Raw genomic sequence first — 23,025 nt, forward strand, 5'->3', positions numbered from 1 at the left:
CCTGGCAGGCACTCTGCTAATTCTCTCCAGCCCCACACAGCCCTGCCCATGGGGGGGAGCCACCCCCAGTCCACCCCTGCCTGGCCAGATGGGCAGTTCTTGGCCTTCATTCCCCCCAGGGCCTGGGGTTCTCTAACTACATTACTCCCAGGATGGATGGGTGACAGGGATGGATGAATGTGCCACTGGATGGGCAGAGCGACAGGTGAATGACGGGGCAGAATGGTAGACAGCTATGAGGATAGATGAATGGATGGGCGAGTGGATGGATGCATGCGTGCATGCATTGGTGGATATGTGGGTGGGTGGCTGGTGGATAGATTGAAGATGAATGGATGGATGGATGGAGGGTAGATGACTGTATCGGTGGATGGATGGTGGATGGATGGATAGATAGTAGATGGATGGTGGATGGGAAGATAGATGGATGGGTAATGATTGAATGGATAGTGGATAGATGGGTGGCAGATGACTGGATGGTAGATGGTGAATGGATGAATGAATGGTGGATGGATGGGTGGATGGACGGTAGAAGGATGGATGAATGGTGAATGGGTAGATGGATGGATGGATAAATGGATGGTAGTGGATGGATGGGTGAATGGTGGATAGATGGATAGGTGGGTGGGTGAATGGTGGATGGGTGGGTGGTGGATGGGTGGATGGTGGATGACTGGATGGATGGAAGATGGATGAATGGTAGCCGAATGATAGTAAATGGATGGATGATGGCTAGCTGACGGAATGGAAGGAAAGATGGATGAGTGGATGGTAGATGGATGGGTGGATGGATGATGGATGAGTAGATGGTGGGTGGATGGTAAATGAGTAGATGGATGGAGGAATGGTAGGTGGATGGCTGGATGATGGATGGTGGATGGCTGGATGAATGGGTGGGTGGGTGAATGGATGGATGAGTGGGTGGGTGGATGGGTGGGTGGGTGGATGGATGGTGAATGGATGGATAGATGGATGGAGGAATGGTAGGTAGATGTATGGTGGATGGCTGGCTGGATGACGGATGGATGGATAGTTGGATGATGGATGGGTAGGTGGATGGGTGGGTGGTGGATGGAAGGATGGTGAATGGATGGATAGATAGATGGAGGAATGATAAGTGGATGGCTGGGTGGATGGCTGGGTGATGGCTGGATGATGGATGGACAGATGGATGGGTGGATGGGTGGATAGGCAAGTAAGACTGAAGGACAAGAGGACATGGTGGTGAAGGACTCGGCCTGACAAGCCAAACAATCTTAGTTGATATCCCAGCTCTACCACTTGCTATGTGTTCTTCGAGAAGTCCTTTCACCTTGCTGTATCTCATCTCCTCCTTTCGTCTGTTGACGGGGCAGTGCTAGCTAGCCTTTTTTTTTTTTTTTTTTTTGGCCAGTCCTGGGGCTTGGACTCAGGGCCTGAGCACTGTCCCTGGCTTCTTTTTGCTCAAGGCTAGCACTCTGCCATCTGAGCCACAGCGCCCCTTCTGGCCATTTTCTGTCTATGTGGTGCTGGGGAATCGAACCCAGGGCTTCATGTATAGGAGGTGAGCACTCTTGCCCCTGGGCCACATCCCCAGCCCGCAGTGATAGCCTCTTAAAGTCACGTGAGGACGGTGCGAGAGCCGAGAGGGCTGTGGGACCTCGTGGGGGCTCAACGGGCTGTGGAGGAGCCTGAACGGAGGTGGTGGCTGCCCGGGGCCGCGGCAGGGGCAGCTCCTCGGCGATGCGCAGCGGCCCTGGTGAGGTGACGCGGTGGCGGTGGGACACGCGTGCGCTAAGCTGCCAGGTGTGCAGGTACACGTTGGCACACAGGCCGCCCACTGTGTCTGGGGTCAGAGCACTCCGGCTTCACGCGGCCTCTCCCGGCTCTGCCGGGCTCCGGTGACTCCTCAGCCGCCCCGCCCGGGCCGATGGGCCTCAGGCCTGCTCAGCTGCCGACGGGCCGCACCCACAGCTCCTCCCTGGGCAGGCCCGGCGGGCGGGGAGCGGGCCGAGCCAGAGCCTTTGCACGGGCCCCGTGCCGGCCTCCGTGGCCGGCCTCGGGGGAGGGATGGCGCTGCGCAGAGGGGGTGACACCCGGCAGTTCCCCCAGGGCTGGACGCCACCCGGACTGTGGAGCAGCGCTGCCGAGCCACGGAGGCTCCGGGCCACGCTGTCCGGGAGGCCTGCTGCCAAGCCCCGAGACCACGCTTCTCCTTGAGAGCCTCCCCTCACCGGGGAACTTGGCTCCCGGCACCTCTGGGAGAGCCCGGGATGGCTGCTCCTCGCGCCACGGGCTCCGGAGATCACCAGCTCCACCGCCGGGCACTCCCTGAAGCGGGCCTCTGACAGAGACGAGTCTCGGGGTTGCCTTTCTGACACCGTCAGTGTGGACGTGTGAAACACAGGCGAGCTCCCTGCTGTGTCTAGCACAGCGGTGACCTGGACTGTGCTCGTGATTCCGTGCAGATGGCGGGACGGGCCATCGGGGGTGCTGGCATAGGGTTGTCGAGTCCCCAAGGCCAGGCATTGAGAACACCACATGCAGTTGCTCGAGGTCAACCAGGTGCTAAGAACCGTCCCTGGGAAATTCCAAGCGGGCAGGAGGAGGCAGGAGGAGGCTGAGGGCCAGGCTGGCACAGGGCGCGGCGTGGCGGATGGGGTCTGGGCGGGAGGTGGCGGGCTGGTGATGCCCCAGCATGGCTGGGGGCAGGACGCCACGGGTGGAAACGTGCCCTGATCTCCCTCCTGGGGACGGGACCCGCCCCCCGCCTGCCCCTGGAGCCCGGAGGCCTGGCCACAGCCTTGTGGCCCCCACCGCTCGGCCCCGCACGGCCCCCTGGGCATGGGAAGATGGCCTTGCCCCCGGGCTTTGCATGGGGCTGGGAGGAGGCCCTGGGCAGCAGCTCCGGGCCCTACACCCCTCTCCTTGAGCCGACCTCACCCTGCCTTCCAGGGCTGGACGCCTGGCCTCAGGTTCCCCAGCCCAGGGGCAGAAGCTCAAGTGTGGGGCACTGGGAACACTCAAGCACCTACTAAGCACCACGGACACCCATTAGCACCCCCTGGCCACAGCCCTGGTCTTGGAGGAGACAGCGACAAAGGGGAGTGGCGGCCAGGGTCCCATTCCTGGAGAAGGATAGGGGGTGCATTTCTTTTTCTTATACCAATCTTGGGGCTTGAACTTGGCCTGAGTACTGTCCTTGAGATTTTTTTTTTTTTTTTTTTTTTTGCGGAGGGTTAGCATTCTACTACTTGAACCACAGCTCTACTTCTAGCTTGTTGGTGGTTAATGGAGGTCATTGCCTCACAGAATTTCTTGCCTGAGCTGGATTTGAACCCTGATCTTCAGATCTCAGCCTCCTAAATAGGAAAGATTACAGGCATGAGCCACCAATGCCAGGCTATAAATTGTGTGTGTGTGTGTGTGTGTGTGTGTGTGTGTGTGTGTGTGTGGTGGGGCTTGAACTCTGGTCCTGGGCACTGTCCCTGAGCTCTTCAGCTCAAAGGTAGCGCTCTACCACTTGACCCACAGCGCCACTGTTGGGTTTACTGGAGATGAGAGTCTCACAGACCTTTCCTGCCCTGGCTGTCATCGAACCACGATCCTCAGATCTCAGCCTCCCGAGTAGCTAGGATTACAGGTGTGAGCCACCGACGCCTGTTCACAAATCTATTTTTAAATTTAAATTTTAACTGATCTAACAAAACAATATTCAAAGGGTATGTACAGGTGTTCTGCCAAAAAGAAGTAAAGGAGAAGAGAGGACCAGAAGCGGGGAGGGAGAGATTTGTGCAGGTGGCGGCATGTCCTCCGGGCTCGTGCGTGTGGACCTCTGTCCTTTTGGAGGCGGGGTGCCTTTCCACCGTCTGCCTGGTCTCTGCTCAGTGCTGCTCAGAACAAGCGTGCGCAGGACTCCTGCCTGGGCCCACACCTCATTTCTTTGATGTGTCCACACTCGCTGTCCTCTCTTGTGGAGCATTTAGATGGCAGGTGCTCTCCATTTTATCATCAAGTCAATTTTATTTAATATCCTAGAAATATCTGGTCTAGAGTTTCTTACAAAAGCTGTCTGGAGACGCAGGCAACCTTGAGGTCTTAGGATTGAAGTGATTAGCTCAGAGCCAATTTCAGAAGCCTTATTCCAAGTCGGGGGCGCCGGTGGCTCTTGCCTGGAACCGACCTACTCAGGAGCCTGAGCTCTGAGGATGGCGATTCAAAGACAATCTGGGCACAGAAGCCCATGAGACTTGTATCTCTAATCAACCACCAAAAGCCATCAGTGAGGGGCTGGGGATATGGCCCAGTGGCAAGAGTGCTTGTCTGGCATACGTGAAGCCCTGGGTTCAATTCCCCAGCACCACATATATAGAAAAGGCCAGAGGTGGCGCTGTGGCTCAAGTGGCAGAGTGCTAGCCTTGAGCAAAAGGAAGCCAGGGACAGTGCTCAGGCCCTGAGTTCAAGGCCCAGGACTGGAAAAAAAAAATCAGTGGCGCTATGGTTCAAATGGTAGAGCACTAGCCTTAAGCAAAAATGTCCAGAGATAGTGCTCGGGACCTGAGTTCAAGCCACAGAACCAGCACCAAAACGAAGCAAACTTTGTGTCTGTTCCTAGTGCTCTAACAATTCTTTGGTGCAGAAACCAAACTGGGTGATCCAGCCCGGCCAGTTGCAGTGGTTGGTCTCAAGATTGCATCTTCAGGGCTGGGTGTTTCTCAATGGCAGAGCACTTTCCTAGCATCTGCAGGCCTTGAGTTCAAGTACTACAAAAGCACAGCATCCGTATTAAACCGTTCATCTCTGGCCTATGTAGGGAGTTGCCAGCTCTCAGACTCTGGGTCCACAGGGCTTGGATGGGCACAGGAACAAGGGCCCTGCTGCAGGCAGAGGCCAGCGTCCAGGAGCTCCTCCGGCTCCCGTCAGCAGATCAAGGATCACAGAAGAGCCCAGACCTTGTACCCACTTCGGGACAGTGTTCCTTTTGAAGGCATTTTCCACCCAAGCACATTTTGTAACATCACAGCCCAAACAACACTTGTCAGTCTGTCTCAGGTTGATCGCCTCTGGGCGGGTGCTCATCCAAAAGAGACCCGCCCCCTGGGCCAGCACCTCTGCACCAAGCACCACCTGCCTGGTATGGGTTCCCAATGCCTCCATTACCCCATCTTGTAAATAATGGGGTTTGTTCCGCTACCTGAGTGGGCCATTGATCTATTCTTAGCAGTACCATGTGGTTGGACTGCTGCAACAATAACAATTTTGTTTTCTATCAGAAAGCATTTCACATGTACACACACTTACTTCCCTTAATTCTCAGATTTATTCTGCTGCTAGTTTTTCAAAATAAAGTTTGAACTCATTCTGTCTTTAATAGAGAAGGAGGAGCCGGTGGGGGGTCATGGACCTGTCTTGGAGCACACACGTGTTTGGTATTGCCCGGTTCGGGACCAGGGCAGCACTGGTGGCCTCTCCTGTCCCGGGTGAGCTCTCCATTCCCCCCGGGGGATTGAGACTGCCCCCTGCCCCTGGGGGTCAGTCACCGGAGGCGGGCGGGCGATCACAGGCCGGACAGAGCTGGTTCCCGGGAATAGAGAGTGAAGGTTTGGTTTCTTCCGATGGAAAAAGGGAGAAGGACGCCAAGCCTGGAAGGACGGCAGCCAGGGGAGGGAGGAAGGGCCGAGCGGTAGCCCCACCTGGGTGCACACAGATGGAACAAAGGCCAACCCCGCCCTGGCGCCCGGGAGCCAGGCCCTGTGGAAGCACGCAGGCCGCCCGCGCCCTGAAAAGGGCAGCCGCTGGCAGCACCCGACCTGCCGGGGCTTTGTGTTCCCCAAACCCAAATTGTTTGTGGACACAATGGCGGAGCAGGGGAGTCACTGTTGGGGGTCCAGTGGTTTCATGAGGGAACCGAAGCCAGGTGCAGCCGCTGTGACGGGCTCCCTGCTCCAAGAGATTGATGGGTGGCAGGCCCGCAGCCCTCACCCCTGCCTACCCACCCCCAGCCCACGTCCCCTCGCCTGGCAAGGTGGCCAGGCCCACCCAGCATGGGCAGCAAGGTCAGGGAGCAACTGAGGGACCAGCGAACCCATCCGGTGGCCACTGGGCAAATACCAACCCCAGGCACCGGAGAGCACAGGGCCCCTGCCAGACCCCAGGCACCCGAGAGAGAGCACAGGGCCCGTGCGGACCCCAGGCACCCGAGAGAGAGCACAGGGCTGTGGACCCCGGGCACCCGAGAGAGAGCACAGGGCTGTGGACCCCAGGCACCCGAGAGAGAGCACAGGGCCCGTGCGGACCCCGGGCACCCGAGAGAGAGCACAGGGCCCGTGCCAGACCCCGGGCACCCGAGAGAGAGCACAGGGCCTGTGTGGACCCCGGGCACCCGAGAGAGAGCACAGGGCCCGTGCGGACCCCGGGCACCCGAGAGAGAGCACAGGGCTGTGGACCCCGGGCACCCGAGAGAGAGCACAGGGCCCGTGCGGACCCCGGGCACCCGAGAGAGAGCACAGGGCCCGTGTGGACCCCGGGCACCCGAGAGAGAGCACAGGGCCCGTGCCAGACCCCAGGCACCCGAGAGAGAGCACAGGGCCCGTGCGGACCCCAGGCATCCGAGAGAGAGCACAGGGCTGTGGACCCCGGGCACCCGAGAGAGAGCACAGGGCCCGTGCCAGACCCCGGGCACCCGAGAGAGAGCACAGGGCCCGTGTGGACCCCGGGCACCCGAGAGAGAGCACAGGGCCCGTGCCAGACCCCGGGCACCCGAGAGAGAGCACAGGGCCCGTGCGGACCCCAGGCACCCGAGAGAGAGCACAGGGCTGTGGACCCCGGGCACCCGAGAGAGAGCACAGGGCTGTGGACCCCGGGCACCCGAGAGAGAGCACAGGGCCCGTGTGGACCCCAGGCACCCGAGAGAGAGCACAGGGCCCGTGCGGACCCCGGGCACCCGAGAGAGAGCACAGGGCCCGTGTGGACCCCGGGCACCCGAGAGAGAGCACAGGGCTGTGGACCCCGGGCACCCGAGAGAGAGCACAGGGCCCGTGCGGACCCCGGGCACCCGAGAGAGAGCACAGGGCCCGTGCGGACCCCGGGCACCCGAGAGAGAGCACAGGGCCCGTGCGGACCCCGGGCACCCGAGAGAGAGCACAGGGCCCGTGCGGACCCCGGGCACCCGAGAGAGAGCACAGGGCCCGTGCGGACCCCGGGCACCCGAGAGAGAGCACAGGGCCCGTGCGGACCCCGGGCACCCGAGAGAGAGCACAGGGCCCGTGTGGACCCCGGGCACCCGAGAGGGAGCACAGGGCCCGTGCGGACCCCAGGCATCCGAGAGAGAGCACAGGGCTGTGGACCCCGGGCACCCGAGAGAGAGCACAGGGCTGTGGACCCCGGGCACCCGAGAGAGAGCACAGGGCTGTGGACCCCGGGCACCCGAGAGAGAGCACAGGGCCCGTGCCAGACCCCAGGCACCCGAGAGAGAGCACAGGGCCCGTGTGGACCCCAGGCACCCGAGAGAGAGCACAGGGCCCGTGCCAGACCCCAGGCACCTGAGAGAGAGCACAGGGCCCGTGCCTTGTAGCAGGGCACAGACTGGCTCTACTCAGTTGCTGGGCAGCTTCCTCCAGGTGTGATAGGGCCTGATTGGGGACTTCTCTGAAAATGAGGACTGAAGGATGGGAAAGACGTAATCCTGGGGCATCACAGAGAGCCTGGGGCTGGGTGGAGGGAGGATGGGAGGAAAGGAGGGAAGGAGGGAGGGAGGGACGGAGGGAGGGAGGGAGGGAGGGAGGGAGGGAGGGAGGGAGGGAGGGAGGGAAAGGAGGGAGGGAGGATGGATAAGCCAGGAGCATCACAGAGAGCCTGGGGCTGAGTGGAGGGAGGGAAGGGGGAAGGGAGAGGAGGAAGGGGAAAGGAGGGAAGGAAGGAAGCAAAGAAGGGAGGGAGGGAAGGAGGGAGGGAGGGAGGGAGGGAGGGAGGAAGGAAGGAAGGAAGGAAGGAAGGAAGGAAGGAAGGAAGGAAGGAAGGAAGGAAGGAAGGAAGGATAAGCCAGGAGCATCACAGACAACCTGGGGCTGAGTGGAGGGAGGGAAGGGGGAAGGATGGAGGAAGGAGGAAGGAGAGGAGAAAGGAAGGAAGGCAGGGAAGAAGGAAGGAAGGGAAAGAGTAAGCCAGGAGCCCACAGAGAGTGGAGGGAGGGAGGGAAGGAGGAAGCCAGGAACCCCCACAGAGAACCTGGGGCTCCCTGTGGTAAATCTAAGCTAGGCTCTGGATTCTGGCCTTTGGGTCCCAGACAAGTTGTAGGCCCTGGGCGCTGGGTTCTAGATCATGGGTTCCATGACCTCCGTGCTAAGCTGTGGGTTCTGAGCGCTAGGCTCTGCATTGTGGATTCAGGACCGATGTTTAGGACCCTGGATTCTGAGCTCTGGGTGATAGGATCTAGATTGTAAGGGTGGGGTTCCAAGCTTCATCTTGGGGTTCTTGGTAAATTCTAGATTCTGAGCTTCAAGCTTCAATCCAAGATGTGGATTTGAGAGTCCACGCTCTGTTCCCTGTTTGGGGCTCTAGGTCCCTATGTTTCAGGGCACAGGACTCTGTCCTGGGTTCTGGGTTCTAGCTTGCCGACTCTGGGCTCGAAGCTTTGCACTTTGACCCAGGTAAGTTTTCCACAGACCTGGAGGCACTGTTCTGTTCTGTGTGGGGAGCTAGGCCCTTCAGGCCAGGACTTGCTCTGGTCACTTGTGACCCCAGTACCTGGAATGTGTGTGGTATGCAGGGGTGTCCAGCGGGGAGCATGTGTGCACTCATGAAGACGTGATTTCAGACACACAGGCCTACAGAGGTGACCCCGGGCAGCGGATCTGTCCCGGGCCTCAGGCACTGCAGCTGGGGGGAGGGGAGGGGAGAGCTGCTAAACACGCCTGTGGGGCTTGGAGTCAGCAAGAACTACACAGAAGACGGGGCGGCTCGGCTCAGCCACCAGGCTGGCTCCAGCCTGTCCCGGCTCTGTCCATTCTGCATGGCAGGGCATGAACAGAGCGAGGGTGGTTCACAAAGCAGAGTCCTGGGGTTGGGATCCAGAGCCTTCCACCTTCTCCAGCCTGAGACAGTAAGGAAACTGAGGCTAAAGGAAAACATGCTGGGCTAGGTGGACATCAGAGCTGTCAGGAGTCAAGGATGTGGGGGTCAGGGACCAGACGAGCAGAGGGGATGGCATCTGTGCTGGGGAGCAGGAGGCCATGCCCAGAGGCCGGGTGATCGAGGCCCAGAGGTCTAGGTGATGAGACTTCACGGCCGCATGAGCCCCGGTCAGGGGCAGGCGAGCCAGGTCCTCCCTGCCACAGCGGAGAGGAGACCTTGTGATCCCATGCAAGGACTAGGGGCGAGCGGTGAGACCTTGGTGAGGAGAGTCCTGCCCTCGTGAGCTGCCAGGGAGCAAAGGGGCCCGCGGCCCACGGTGCCAGTGACTCGACAGAGTGAGTGGACGAGGGCCGGGCGGCCAGCGCGGTTTGTGACGGGGATCCGATTCCCAACCGCAGACCCGGACAAAGAGTAGTGCCTGACTGTTGGACACCAGACGCCAAGGTGGGGAGACATCATAGCAGTCAGGGGCTCTGGGGACCCAGGTACAGACTTGATGGTGAAAGGACTCTAGGCGGCGGACATGCAGGACAGAAAGGTGGTGATCAGAGACACGTGACGAGAGACACTACTAAGGCCTCGGTGGCGAGCTGTTGTGGCTAACGATCACCTGTAAAAAGCCAGATCACAAGGACGATCGTCGATCTCCGAGTCCCAGCTACTCAGGAGACTGAGGTAGGACGACAGCTTGAGCCCAGGAGTGTGTTGGCCAGGCTGGGCTACATAGTGAGACCTCAACCCCCCGGCCCTCCACACACGCCAACACCATGGACCCATGACGTTGGTGGACCCGCGGCGGACGCCAGGGCATCCGTGAGCCACACTTGGAGAGACGCCCAGCCAGGCGGGCTGCTGTGAGCACCGCCTCTGGGCCACTGAGATCCATCTGTCCGCGTCAGGGACCTGGCGCTGCATGGATCCGAAGCACTGGTGAGACAGACAGTGGTGACTCAGGCTCCCGTCCATCCTGGGGTCCCATAAACAAGCACGCCTGTGGGAACCTGCTGAGCTGTCAGAGAGAATCCACGCCCCTGCACCCCTTCCCCACGCACGGCCTCTGCTCCTCCACGCAGCGCCCTCTGCTCCTCCACGCAGCGCCCTCTGCTCCTCCACGCAGCGCCCTCTGCTCCTCCACGCAGCGCCCTCTGCTCCTCCACGCAGCGCCCTCTGCTCCTCCACGCAGCGCCCTCTGCTCCTCCACGCAGCGCCCTCTGCTCCTCCACGCAGCGCCCTCTGCTCCTCCACGCAGCGCCCTCTGCTCCTCCACGCAGCGCCCTCTGCTCCTCCACGCAGCGCCCTCTGCTCCTCCACAGAGCACCCTCTGCTCCTCCACGCAGCGCCCTCTGCTCCTCCACAGAGCACCCTCTGCTCCTCCACGCAGCGCCCTCTGCTCCTCCACAGAGCACCCTCTGCTCCTCCACAGAGCACCCTCTGCTCCTCCACGCAGCGCCCTCTGCTCCTCCACGCAGCGCCCTCTGCTCCTCCACGCAGCGCCCTCTGCTCCTCCACAGAGCACCCTCTGCTCCTCCACAGAGCGCCCTCTGCTCCTCCACAGAGCACCCTCTGCTCCTCCACAGAGCGCCCTCTGCTCCTCCACGCAGCGCCCTCTGCTCCTCCACGCAGCGCCCTCTGCTCCTCCACAGAGCCCCCTGTTCCTCCACGCAGCGCCCTCTGCTCCTCCACGCAGCGCCCTCTGCTCCTCCACGCAGCGCCCTCTGCTCCTCCACAGAGCGCCCTCTGCTCCTCCACGCAGCGCCCTCTGCTCCTCCACGCAGCGCCCTCTGCTCCTCCACGCAGCGCCCTCTGCTCCTCCACAGAGCGCCCTCTGCTCCTCCACGCAGCGCCCTCTGCTCCTCCACAGAGCGCCCTCTGCTCCTCCACAGAGCACCCTCTGCTCCTCCACAGAGCCCCCTGTTCCTCCACAGAGCACCCTCTGCTCCTCCACAGAGCGCCCTCTGCTCCTCCACGCAGCGCCCTCTGCTCCTCCACGCAGCGCCCTCTGCTCCTCCACGCAGCGCCCTCTGCTCCTCCACGCAGCGCCCTCTGCTCCTCCACGCAGCGCCCTCTGCTCCTCCACAGAGCGCCCTCTGCTCCTCCACAGAGCACCCTCTGCTCCTCCACGCAGCGCCCTCTGCTCCTCCACAGAGCACCCTCTGCTCCTCCACGCAGCGCCCTCTGCTCCTCCACGCAGCGCCCTCTGCTCCTCCACAGAGCACCCTCTGCTCCTCCACAGAGCCCCCTGTTCCTCCACGCAGCGCCCTCTGCTCCTCCACAGAGCACCCTCTGCTCCTCCACGCAGCGCCCTCTGCTCCTCCACAGAGCACCCTCTGCTCCTCCACAGAGCACCCTCTGCTCCTCCACGCAGCGCCCTCTGCTCCTCCACGCAGCACCCTCTGCTCCTCCACGCAGCGCCCTCTGCTCCTCCACGCAGCGCCCTCTGCTCCTCCACAGAGCACCCTCTGCTCCTCCACAGAGCGCCCTCTGCTCCTCCACAGAGCGCCCTCTGCTCCTCCACAGAGCACCCTCTGCTCCTCCACAGAGCGCCCTCTGCTCCTCCACAGAGCACCCTCTGCTCCTCCACAGAGCGCCCTCTGCTCCTCCACAGAGCACCCTCTGCTCCTCCACGCAGCGCCCTCTGCTCCTCCACAGAGCGCCCTCTGCTCCTCCACAGAGCGCCCTCTGCTCCTCCACGCAGCGCCCTCTGCTCCTCCACAGAGCCCCCTGTTCCTCCACGCAGCGCCCTCTGCTCCTCCACGCAGCGCCCTCTGCTCCTCCACGCAGCGCCCTCTGCTCCTCCACAGAGCACCCTCTGCTCCTCCACGCAGCGCCCTCTGCTCCTCCACGCAGCGCCCTCTGCTCCTCCACAGAGCGCCCTCTGCTCCTCCACGCAGCGCCCTCTGCTCCTCCACAGAGCGCCCTCTGCTCCTCCACAGAGCGCCCTCTGCTCCTCCACGCAGCGCCCTCTGCTCCTCCACGCAGCGCCCTCTGCTCCTCCACGCAGCGCCCTCTGCTCCTCCACGCAGCGCCCTCTGCTCCTCCACAGAGCGCCCTCTGCTCCTCCACAGAGCACCCTCTGCTCCTCCACAGAGCCCCCTGTTCCTCCACAGAGCACCCTCTGCTCCTCCACAGAGCGCCCTCTGCTCCTCCACGCAGCGCCCTCTGCTCCTCCACGCAGCGCCCTCTGCTCCTCCACAGAGCGCCCTCTGCTCCTCCACGCAGCGCCCTCTGCTCCTCCACAGAGCACCCTCTGCTCCTCCACAGAGCCCCCTGTTCCTCCACGCAGCGCCTCTGCTCCTCCACAGAGCACCCTCTGCTCCTCCACAGAGCGCCCTCTGCTCCTCCACAGAGCACCCTCTGCTCCTCCACAGAGCGCCCTCTGCTCCTCCACGCAGCGCCCTCTGCTCCTCCACGCAGCGCCCTCTGCTCCTCCACAGAGCGCCCTCTGCTCCTCCACAGAGCGCCCTCTGCTCCTCCACAGAGCGCCCTCTGCTCCTCCACGCAGCGCCCTCTGCTCCTCCACAGAGCGCCCTCTGCTCCTCCACAGAGCACCCTCTGCTCCTCCACAGAGCCCCCTGTTCCTCCACGCAGCGCCCTCTGCTCCTCCATGCAGCGCCCTCTGCTCCTCCACGCAGCGCCCTCTGCTCCTCCACAGAGCGCCCTCTGCTCCTCCACGCAGCGCCCTCTGCTCCTCCACAGAGCGCCCTCTGCTCCTCCACAGAGCCCCCTGTTCCTCCACGCAGCGCCCTCTGCTCCTCCACAGAGCGCCCTCTGCTCCTCCACGCAGCGCCCTCTGCTCCTCCACAGAGCGCCCTCTGCTCCTCCACGCAGCGCCCTCTGCTCCTCCACAGAGCGCCCTCTGCTCCTCCACAGAGCGTCCTCTGCTCCTCCACAGAGCACCCTCTGCTCCTCCACAGAGCACCCTCTGCTCCTCCACAGAGCCCCCTGTTCCTCCACGCAGCGCCCTCTGCTCCTCCATGCAGCGCCCTCTGCTCCTCCACGCAGCGCCCTCTGCTCCTCCACAGAGCGCCCTCTGCTCCTCCACGCAGCGCCCTCTGCTCCTCCACAGAGCGCCCTCTGCTCCTCCACAGAGCCCCCTGTTCCTCCACGCAGCGCCCTCTGCTCCTCCACAGAGCGCCCTCTGCTCGTCCACGCAGCGCCCTCTGCTCCTCCACGCAGCGCCCTCTGCTCCTCCACAGAGCGCCCTCTGCTCCTCCACAGAGCACCCTCTGCTCCTCCACAGAGCGCCCTCTGCTCCTCCACAGAGCACCCTCTGCTCCTCCACAGAGCGCCCTCTGCTCCTCCACGCAGCGCCCTCTGCTCCTCCACGCAGCGCCCTCTGCTCCTCCACAGAGCACCCTCTGCTCCTCCACAGAGCGCCCTCTGCTCCTCCACAGAGCACCCTCTGCTCCTCCACAGAGCGCCCTCTGCTCCTCCACAGAGCGCCCTCTGCTCCTCCACAGAGCGCCCTCTGCTCCTCCACAGAGCACCCTCTGCTCCTCCACAGAGCGCCCTCTGCTCCTCCACGCAGCGCCCTCTGCTCCTCCACAGAGCGCCCTCTGCTCCTCCACGCACCGCCCCCTGTTCCTCCACGCAGCGCCCTCTGCTCCTCCACGCAGCGCCCTCTGCTCCTCCACGCAGCGCCCTCTGCTCCTCCACAGAGCGCCCTCTGCTCCTCCACAGAGCGCCCTCTGCTCCTCCACAGAGCGCCCTCTGCTCCTCCACGCAGCGCTGCTGCTCCTCGCACACAGCACCCTCTGCTCCTCCACGCACCACCCTCTGCTCCTCCACGCAGCCACCCCACAGGACGGCAGGGACAATGTCACCCAACAGCTCAGCCCCCCCCTCCCCCCCGGGACGGCGGCCCGGGAGCCCAGGAGCCAGGCGAGAGCATTCACAAAAAGTATTTTTATTATTCTTAACAGTATTCACTTTAAAGGAATAGGAGAATAGCATACAATTTATACAGACAATATATAAATGTTGTACATAATTAACAATAACTTAGTTTACTAATCCAAAATAAAACAGGCCCAATAAAACAAAAACAGAAAATACTGCTGGTTCTTTCTCCTATGCAGATACTAGTACAAAATAAGTTACTTCTGGCCAGGGTGGGCTGCAGCACCGGGGGAGGGAGAGGCACCGCTGCCTCCTGGTCAGGAGCCCTCCTGCCCGCCCGCCCGCCACCCCGCAAACCACGCAGAACCGAAGCTTGGGACATGTTTATGTACAGCTGTACCTTGCAGGATCCAGGCAGCCACACAGAGCCTCCCTCCGCCCTGGTCCCGACGGGCGGAGCCTCCACCTGCTGGGCTGGCCTCGGTGGCCTGCCGGCTCCACAAACCCAGAGCACCAGGTCCTGCTGCCCCTGGCTCTCCGGGCGGGGCTGCGGGATCCAAGAACTTAAAAAAAAGTCATTGCTAAGCTCCAACCTCAGAGGGCAGGTTTGATTCCTTTCCCTAGTGAGACTTCTGTGGCAATGTACAAAGGACTAGACCCAAAGAATTTAAAAATAAAACAACTCATCTGTGAGTTAAGCTTATGCAGTTTTTGTTTGGCTTCTGATATTTTCCTATCTGTCTCAGGGCGGGGGGAGGGCCGAAGGGTTCGCAGAAGAAGGACGTATTTACAGGGTCCCCCTGGAAGAGGGCGCAGGCCGTGGTGTGGGCCTGCTGGGGACGCACAGGTCACGCTCGCTCCAGCCTCAAATCCAAGGGAGCGAGCTGGGAGACATTTCCCCTTTCAAGAAAATGCTGTTTCCTTCCTGTGACCCAGCCCCGGCCTGGGAATCTGTGCCGGACCGCCTGCAATTGTCTCTGCCCTCCAGGGCCAGAGGCAAGGCCAGCCCAGCGCTGGCTTGCGGGGCCTGGCGGCCGGGCCGAGCCCAGCCTGGACCGTGGCTGTCGGGAGGGAGAGGCTCTGCCCAGGCCTCCTCAGCTCTGCCCCCAGGGCCCCGGCGGGCAACGGGTCACAGGGCGAGTTGGCCCCAAGGAAACACCCAGAGAACATAGCCCGGCCCGATCCTCTAGGTCCCTGGAAACAAGAGCAAAATAAATTACTTTTGCTTACTTCTTTTTTTCCTTCCAAAAAGGCTTCCATTTGTCTGTCCCCCTCCTTTCTCACTAGAGAGCTGTCCTTTTCGCTCCCCAGTCCTCCACGAAGGAGAGCTGGACTCAGGTGGGCGGCAGCCTCGGCCCGGAGAATATTCACAGTAATGGCGGCAGGCCAAGGGAGCCCTTGGTGGCGTGGCTTCGGGCTCCGGCCAGGCCGGCGGGCGCTGCACTGGTCTCTGGGGAAGGGTGGGCGGCAAAGGCTTGGCCCACCCTTCCTGGGAGGCGCCCGACTCCCGCCTGGACATCTGCCCGTCTGTCCAACGGAAGCCTATGCCTAGCCCATGGCGGTCACCATGCTCGTCGGGTGAGGATGGCCAAAAGAGAGGCTGGAGGAGGGATGGATGGGTGTGGGCGTGGGCAGGATGTGTCCCGAGTGGCTGAAGGGCGGGAGGTGGCCCACCGGTGCCATGTGTCCAGCCAGGGCGGCTGCGCTGAAGGGGGAGGACTTCTCCTGCATGCACTTAGACAGCTCCTCGAAGCACTCGGCCCCCTTCTTGCTCTTCTTGGACTTATTGGACATCTTCCGGTTCCGAGTCTGAATCCCTTCCTTCTTCATGGTCAGCGGCCTGTTAACCTAGAGCCAGCCACCAGGCCTTTAGGGGATGGTTCTTCAACCCCCCCCCCCCCGCCACCAGCGAGGCAGGACAAGAGGTCCCAGTTCCCCATGTCTGGAATCCAAACCATGCTTCTAACCCAACCCCCAGCAGCACCCACCAGAGTCCCCTCAGCTGGCGCAGTCACCACCAGTTCTGGGAGGGGGAGCGGTGCTGGCCAGGCTGCGGTCTCCTGTGCACTGTGAGCTCCTCCCACCAGACATCCAAAAGCTCAATGCTCATCTTCCCTGCAGCCCACGGGCCTGCCCTCGCTGCAGCTGCACTGTCTAAGCCGAGGTGCCTCTCTTACTGGGGCTCTGGGTTGGCTCTGCACGCAACCTGCTGTGTCTTCCCAAGCCACGCCATGCCACAGTAGACGCTAGACATGGTAGCTGGGGCTGGGGACCTGCAGCACAAAGCCCAGAGCTCCCTGGGGAGGGGAGGGGAGGGGAGGGGAGGGGAGGGGCAGCTCACATTGTGCAGCTTGTAGTAGAGGCCACAGGCATTGCAGACAGGGTCCCCGTTGGCATTCCGGCGCCATAAGGTGGTGGTAGTAGTCTGACAATTTGCACAACAGGTGCCCGCTCTCCGGGCAGCCGACTGGGAGGGAGAGAAGGGCGCGTTAGCAAACTGGACTCCCACGCCCCATCTTGACCTCCCCGCCCCTCCCCCTACTTGGCCCAGGAGTGGAAATCTCACAGGGGAATCAAGGCATCTCAGTACCACAGAATTTTAGAATTTGAGACGTGAACAAATTGAGAATCACAGAACTTGGGAATAAAGAGCCCTTAGAAGCCTGGTCCTCTCTTAGAATCAACTGACTGTAAACAAGAAGGAAAACCAGCGACCTCCCAGCCTCCAGGCAAATTTAACTCCATAACTGGGGAAACTGAGGCCCCAGGCAGTCACCAGTCCTGGGGGGAAAGGCCTGGGTCTCCCGAAGCACCACTCCCCTAGAAATCCAGAATTCTGGGTTAGTCACAAACAAGCCCTGAGGCCAGGGCAGGAAGACGGGGAGGAGGGGCGGGAAGGTGAGGTGGGAGGGTTTCAGGCCAAGATGACAGCGGCCATGAGCAGCTCAGAGCTAAGTCATAGTAAAGGCAGACACTGAGCGCTACAGAGAGTGCTTCCCACTATCCTGACCACACCCCTCGCGATGCAAAGTCACACCGGACGTTTCTATGGGGCCGGTCCACCTACTAAACAGACCACTGGGCCCTGAGAACCGGCCCCTCAGGAGACCCAGCAGCCCTGCGGTGCTGACAGGAGGGTCCCCGGAGAAAGGTGCCAAAGGCACAAGGGAGACGGACCCGACCCGCACTGGAGACTGTGGAGCCCACTCCACAAACAAAACAGTCTCCCAACACTTCCCAGAGCACTGGCACCGGAGTCACCAGGCAGCCGGGGAGGGGATGGGGGCTGAGGCCAGCAGAGCCTGGGAGGGCCCCCGGCCTGCGCGGCCGGCCACCGAGGGGACAGGATGGCTGCCGGCGGCGGGGGCAGGGAGGAGAGGGGGTGAGTAAGCCTGAAGCTGGAATTCTGACTCAGGGGCCAACAGCGCCGTCCTCCACCCCTGCCCCCACTGGCTTGGCCCCGCCCTCCATCGAGGGGGAAAGAAAGAGAAGGGCCCCGAGCAGGCGAACGATTTAAGCTCATAAATCACTTCGCCCTGAAAAAATATATTTATTATTCTTAGCATTTTACGCATTATTTGCAGAGTGGAGGGTATTAGAAATTTCAAAACAGCCCAGCGAGAGGCGGGACGGAGCCGAGGCGGCTCTCCAAAAACTCGCAGAGTCCGGAAACAGATACACGGAGTTTCCTTATCTTCGCGCTGCAGATGTCCGGATAGGAAACTCCGGCAGGAGATCCGAAAGGGCATTTTTTTTTTTAAATCACTCAAATGAAAATACACAGTATAGGTGACTCCATGGAAAAATAATAAAGGGCAGGTTTTTTTGGTGGCTGGTGTGTGTGTTTTATTTAAATAAGCACGAGGAGACTGAGCTGGGAAGCTGAGGAGGCGGCCCTGAGCCGGCCAGGGAAAAGTCCTTCATGGCCCTATTTTTAAAGAGTTAAGCAGGGGCCAGGGGGCGAGGGGCAGCCCTGGGACGCCGGCTTTGGGGATCCCTGAGCAGTGGGGCACCCTGGTGGGGTGCAGAGGTGGACATACAGTAAGAGAGAACTTGGCCAGGAAAAAAAGGTAACCCCAACTGACCCCTAAATGACTTCAACGATAAGAAGATTCAAGGTGGTGAAGCGTCAGTGTGAGGGCTTTTGTTGTTGTTCGATTGTTTTTGTTTTTCCCCCAGTTCCTTCTCAGTTTGGGGACCCCCGCCCTCGAAGCCCTTCCCCCACCCAGAGCGGCTCCTACCAGTCTCCGCTTGGGCTTGATCAGGGGCCGGTTCTGCCCGTTCATCTTGTGGTACAGCCCGCAGGCATTGCACAGGTAGTGGCCAGTGCCGTCCCGCCGCCAGAGAGGGGTGGCCGTGGCCCCACAGTTGACGCACTCCCGGCCCTCTGGGGACAGGAAGACACACGGGTTGGCTTTGCCGAGACGGTGGGTCAAGGCAGAGCAGCCAGGAGGCTCTGGGGTGCGACCCACTACATGGCCGGCCCCACAGGAAGAGGGGCTTTAGAAGAGCCCTTTGGAAATACAGAGAGTCTTTTAAGGCCAAATCCCCCCTTCAAATCCTGCTGTGTGTGTGCAGCATGGAAGAGGAACACAGACCCCAGCAAAGCCCAGAGCCAAGCAAGAATCCAGGAAAGGGAGCCCAGGGCTAACTCTGCAGGGCAGGGTCTGGGGCGACTCCCTACCCCAGCCCCCCTCTCTCCACTTCCTCCCACTCCTTTCTCCTCAACGGTGTGTCTGCCACCTCCAGAGTCTTCCCCGCTCACACCCTCAGCCCCCCGCTGCTCATCCAGGGTGAGAAAGGAAACTTCCTTCTGCCCAACTCCTCTCCCCTGCGCTGAAACCCTAGAATTCGTTGTGAACGGTGGATCCTCATCGAAGTTGTTGTTCTTTAAAATAAAACAAATAATAAGCTCTTTCACTTTACACTAAGTGGCCTCGCTTCTTTGTTGCTAAGGATTTTTTTGTTTGTTGAAGTGTCGTCTGAGATTCAGATAAAATACAAAAAAAAAAAAAAAAAAACACTTGGGAGAAAGGACAAGAAAAAGCAATTGAGATGGTCCAAGGGCGGGGGGTGGGGGTGGTCTAGACCCTCAGTCAGGAAGATCAGGACTGAGAGCTTTGGAGATGTGTTACCCAGGAACTCGTCTGGATTTACTTTAAATAGTCGATATATCCCAGCGAGAGAAGGGGTTCCTGGACACAGGAGTAAATGTTTTTTAAAAAATTCTTGGAGCAGGAGCCCACACTAGCCATGGGTTCTTTGCTTTCAGCTAGGTTCCTGGACGAACCTAGTTTGGTCCAGCTACTGCTAGACAAAGGGTGCAGGCACCCAGGACTCCATCCCCCCCCATCCGGCCCTCGGGGGGGAAAAAGAGTGAAGGACGAGCGGTGCCTGGGGCAGGGGGCACAACCCCGGCGCTTTCAGGGAAATCTCCCAAAGAGATCAGAGGCCTTGAAATCCTGAGATTGTACTGGCCGATTCTGAAAGCCAGATCCCTTCCGGGTCTGAGCTCCGGGCGCGCCGGCAGGGCCGGGGTGCAGACACGCGTCCACAGCCCCAGCAGGCTGCCTGCCTCACCGACAGCCCGCATTCCCTCACGCCCCCGCTTCATGCGGCCACGGGGTTTTCACTAGAGATGCGGGGAAGAGCAAGGGGACTCGCGTTCTCTACCACCCGGGCCTTGAGGGGCACAGGAGGACGCAAGTCCGGGACTAAAGGGAGCACTCCCCCAGGGAGAACCTTTTATGGCCTCTGCTCATTCTGGGGGCTCAACCTTCTGCTGGGTATTGGAGGGGGACCTCGGCTCCGCTGAACGACCCTGTCCCCCCTCCCACCTTTCCCCACCCCGTTCGCAGCCCCCGCGCTTGCCAGCCACACCCCACCCCCAGGCTCCTGTCCCGCACCTGCCTTTACCTGAGCAAGAGCGGGCCTTGCTGCGCTGCTTGGGGGTGAAGCTGGAGGCCGGGCCGCCCAGGAAGCCTCCAGGGTGGAAGAGTCCGCCGCCATAGTCGTGTGCCGCCGCGGCGGGCACGTAGGATGGGTAGGTGGGGATGGGGTGGTGAGTGGCCGGCTGGGCCCCCATGGTGGCCAGGCCTGGACGCAGGGGGCTGCCGCCTTCCATCTTCATGCTCTCAGGCAGAGCCACTTGGTACTTGACAGCGTCCTTGTCCTCTGCCCGGGCGGCGCTGCCCCCCGCAGAGGAGGAGGCTGGGGAGGCCGCCCCCGTGCTGGGGTCTGGGGATACCTCTTTGGGAGGTGTGGGCGGGAAGCCGAAAAGGTGGGAGCCAGAGTGGGCCGCAGCCGGGGTGAGCGAGGCCACGGAGCCCCCGCTGCCTGAGCCACTGCCACCCGCAGTGGCGGGGTACACGGACAAGGGGCCCCCGGGCCCCCCGGGGCCCCCGGCGGCTGATGGGTGCAGCGTCTTGGAGAAGGGGCTCACGGTCCAAGGGTTGTGGTGGTGCGCGGCCGAGAGGGCGGCTTTGCCCCCGTCCAGCCAGGGCAAGCCGGGGCTGTGCAACAAGTGTGGCCGGCACATCTGACCTCCAGTGAGACGCGCTGCAGCAGAGAGAGGGTCGCATCACAGCACCTCAGGCGGAGCCCCCACAGCCAGGTGCTGAGGCTGCTCACAGAGACCCCAAGACCGGCGGAAGTGAGCCAGGGCCCGTCCCACCCTCACAGACCCCAAGATAACCAAAGCTGAACCCCGCTCACAGAGCCCCCCCACAGACACCCCCAGACAGCCCTACGTCGGAGGCCTCCCGCAGCGCCCCTGCACAGGGCCCCCCAAGACAGCCAGAAGTGGGGCACCACTCACAGCACCCCCCTAGAGAGACCCCCACAACATGCAGCAGCCCGGAGTGTGTGGCCAGCGCTTGGGACAAGTGGCTTAGGCGACCCCAGGGGCAGGACCCAGCGGGGCCTTCGGAGGTGGCCCGATTTTCCGGCGGCTCCCCGGGCCCCACATCCGGGAAGCGGCCGCCCGCCTCGCCCGCCCGCCCGCCGCCGCTCACCGTGCGCGGGGCCGTAGGAGACGCGCGCGCGGGCGTGGGCCGGGTTGGCATAGTAGGGGTTCCCGGGCGAGTCCAGGTGGTTGAAGAAGACGTCCACCTCGTCGGGGGGCAGCAGCGGCGCCGGCTCCATGTAGTTGTGCGCCAGCCCCGGGTGGTGCGAGTCGGGGTGCTGCGCGTTCAGCACGGCGGGGTGCGCCATCCAGCGCGGCTGCTCGGGCGCCACTTCCATGGCCGCGGCGGGGCGCGGGCGGCGGCGGCCCTGCGCGACGGAGGGGCCGGGTGAGGGGGCGCCGCCGGCGGGGACGCCCCGGGCCCGGGCGGGCGGAAAGCTCGGGGCGCAAAGCGAAAGGAAAGCGGGGACGGGGCCCGGGCGCGCACCCGGCGGCCCCGCGCGGTGCCCCCCCCGACTCGCGCGGCCCCCCGCGGCCCCGCAGCCGCGTCCGCGCGGCCCCGGAGCTCCGCACTCCTCCCGCGCGCCGCCGCCGGACGCACCCCGGGGAGCCCGGCGAACGCCGCCCGCCCGCCCGCCCGCGGCCCGGGCTGTCACGCGGCGCCCCGCCCCCGGGCACGGACACACCAGAACTCGCTGAAAGTTGGGGACCCGACGGCCGCGGGGCGCCCGGCCCGGGCACACGCGCGCCCCTGCCCCGCACACCCGCGGGGGAAGCCGGCCCTGGCCCACTCCGGGCCGCACGCCGCGGCCTCCCGCCGCGGGACCCGGGAGAGGCCGCCGCAGCCCGGCCCCGGGAGGGGGCCCCGCCGAGCCGGCCGCGCCCCGGGCCCTCCGCCGACTTCTGCACCCCGAACTTACGCGCGCGGAGCGGGACTGGAGGGAGGGAGGCGGAGAGGGGGCGCGGGCGCGGGCTTCGGGCGGGCGGCCCCGCGCGGCGTCCGAGGCCGCGGGCTCCCGGAGCAGGGGCGGGGGGCTGCGCGCGCCTCGGCCTCGGGCGCGCCCGGCTCCGGCCCCTCGGCAGCCCCGGCCGCCCTGGCGCCAGCTGCCGACGCTCGCACAGACATGAAGCGGGGGCCGCGCGGGCCTAAGAAGCCGGCGCCAGCCAATCAGCGCCGCGCGCCGCCCAGCCTCCGCCCCCCATTGGTCGCGCCGCCGCTCGGCCCGCCGGACTCGGGGACTGACCCGCGACCCCGCCGCCCGCCCGCGGCCCCTCCGCCCGCGGCCCCCGCGCCCCGCGCCCTCGCCCGGACGCTCTCGGTCCCTCCGGCCTCCGAGCCCCTCCCGCACTCGCCCCGGGGACCCCGGGCCGCACTCGCGGGGCCTCCCCCCGGGGCGCCCCGGTCCCGGCGCTCCCGCGCGCGCGCGCGGCCGGGCCGGCGGGGAGCCCGACGGTGCCTACCGGGCGCCCCCTCCCCGGCTCGGGGGAGGCCGGGCTGAGCGGCGCCCGCGGGGCCCCGGGCGGCGGGGCGGCGCGCGCGCGGCCGCGCGGGGGGCGGCTCCGGGGGAGGGTCGTCCTCCGCGGGCGTGGCCTTCGCGGACCACCGGGCCGAGCGGCCGGGGCCCGGGCCGGGGAGCCCGGACCGGCGCCGGCGGAGGGCCGCGCCCCGGGCCGAGCGCGTCCTTCCGTCCCCGCGGGTCCCCGCGGCGGCCCCGGCGAGGCGGGGAGGCCGGCGCTTCGTCCCCCGGGCCACCGGGCGCCGCTCTCCACGCGCCTCCGGCGCGGCGGGGCCCCGTGTCCCGTGGGCCCGGGGCGCGCCCTTCCGCCGCCCCGCCGGGCGGACGCGAGGCGGCGGCTCCGAGGGAGGCCGGGACCGAGCCGGCCCGAAGGCGTCGGGGGCGCCCGGACAGGTGCGGGACGGGACGCCGCGGACCAGCCCCCGCCCCGCTCCCTCCCGGCGCGCGGGAGCCCCAGGTGGGTCGGGGCCCGGGCGGGCCGGGGTCCGCGCCGGGGGGAGGGGCGGCGGGATTGACAGTCGGTAATTGGGTAACCGGAGGCGGCTTCTCCGGCCCGCGGCCCCGCCACCGCGACGCCGGGCCCCTGACGTCACCCGATTCGCCAGGAAATGAACTTTTTAATAATCCGAGGAGGGCGGGAAGCGCTCGGCCCCG

At 63.6% G+C, this 23,025-nt stretch overlaps 2 protein-coding genes across 3 annotated transcripts in view; both read right to left on the bottom strand.

Moving 5' to 3' along the window:
- Positions 1-21,961, bottom strand: Gata2 (GATA binding protein 2). 2 transcript variants are annotated; one of them, XR_007212413.1, is made up of 7 exons: positions 21,775-21,961; positions 20,964-21,222; positions 19,867-20,508; positions 18,192-18,337; positions 16,292-16,417; positions 15,084-15,798; positions 1-11 (listed from the first exon to the last, which is right to left on the bottom strand). XR_007212413.1 is itself a non-coding variant. In XM_048356366.1 (6 exons), the coding sequence occupies exons 2-6, from the start codon at positions 21,190-21,192 to the stop codon at positions 15,499-15,501; spliced, it is 1,443 nt and encodes a 480-aa protein (XP_048212323.1). In that variant the 5' UTR covers positions 21,193-21,222; positions 21,775-21,961; the 3' UTR covers positions 14,002-15,498. The 2 variants fall into 2 exon arrangements, 1 of the variants encoding a protein (XP_048212323.1); XM_048356366.1 differs by lacking the exon at positions 1-11 and having other exon boundaries at positions 14,002-15,798.
- Positions 21,771-23,025, bottom strand: part of LOC125357966 (collagen alpha-1(III) chain-like) — a 7,482-nt gene continuing 6,227 nt past the window's right edge. Inside the window, exons 7-8 of the mRNA XM_048354800.1 lie at positions 22,316-22,954; positions 21,771-22,000 (exon numbers count right to left, since the gene is read on the bottom strand). Coding sequence (XP_048210757.1) covers positions 21,771-22,000; positions 22,316-22,954 — 869 coding nt within the window. The remainder of the gene's footprint in view (positions 22,001-22,315; positions 22,955-23,025) is intronic.

This window comes from Perognathus longimembris, chromosome 10, assembly GCF_023159225.1.
Source record: "Perognathus longimembris pacificus isolate PPM17 chromosome 10, ASM2315922v1, whole genome shotgun sequence".
Lineage (NCBI taxonomy): Eukaryota > Metazoa > Chordata > Mammalia > Rodentia > Heteromyidae > Perognathus > Perognathus longimembris.

Bases quoted from the DNA above. Each gene is read 5' to 3' on its own strand.
- Gata2 (XM_048356366.1), bottom strand. From the start codon at position 21,192: ATGGAAGTGGCGCCCGAGCAGCCGCGCTGGATGGCGCACCCCGCCGTG. The intron at 18,338-19,866 runs GTAAAGGCAGGT...TCCTGTCCCCAG, and splicing joins CAAGGCCCGCTCTTGCTCAG to AGGGCCGGGAGTGCGTCAAC. The intron at 15,799-16,291 runs GTGAGCTGCCCC...GGCTGGCTCTAG, and splicing joins TCTACTACAAGCTGCACAAT to GTTAACAGGCCGCTGACCAT.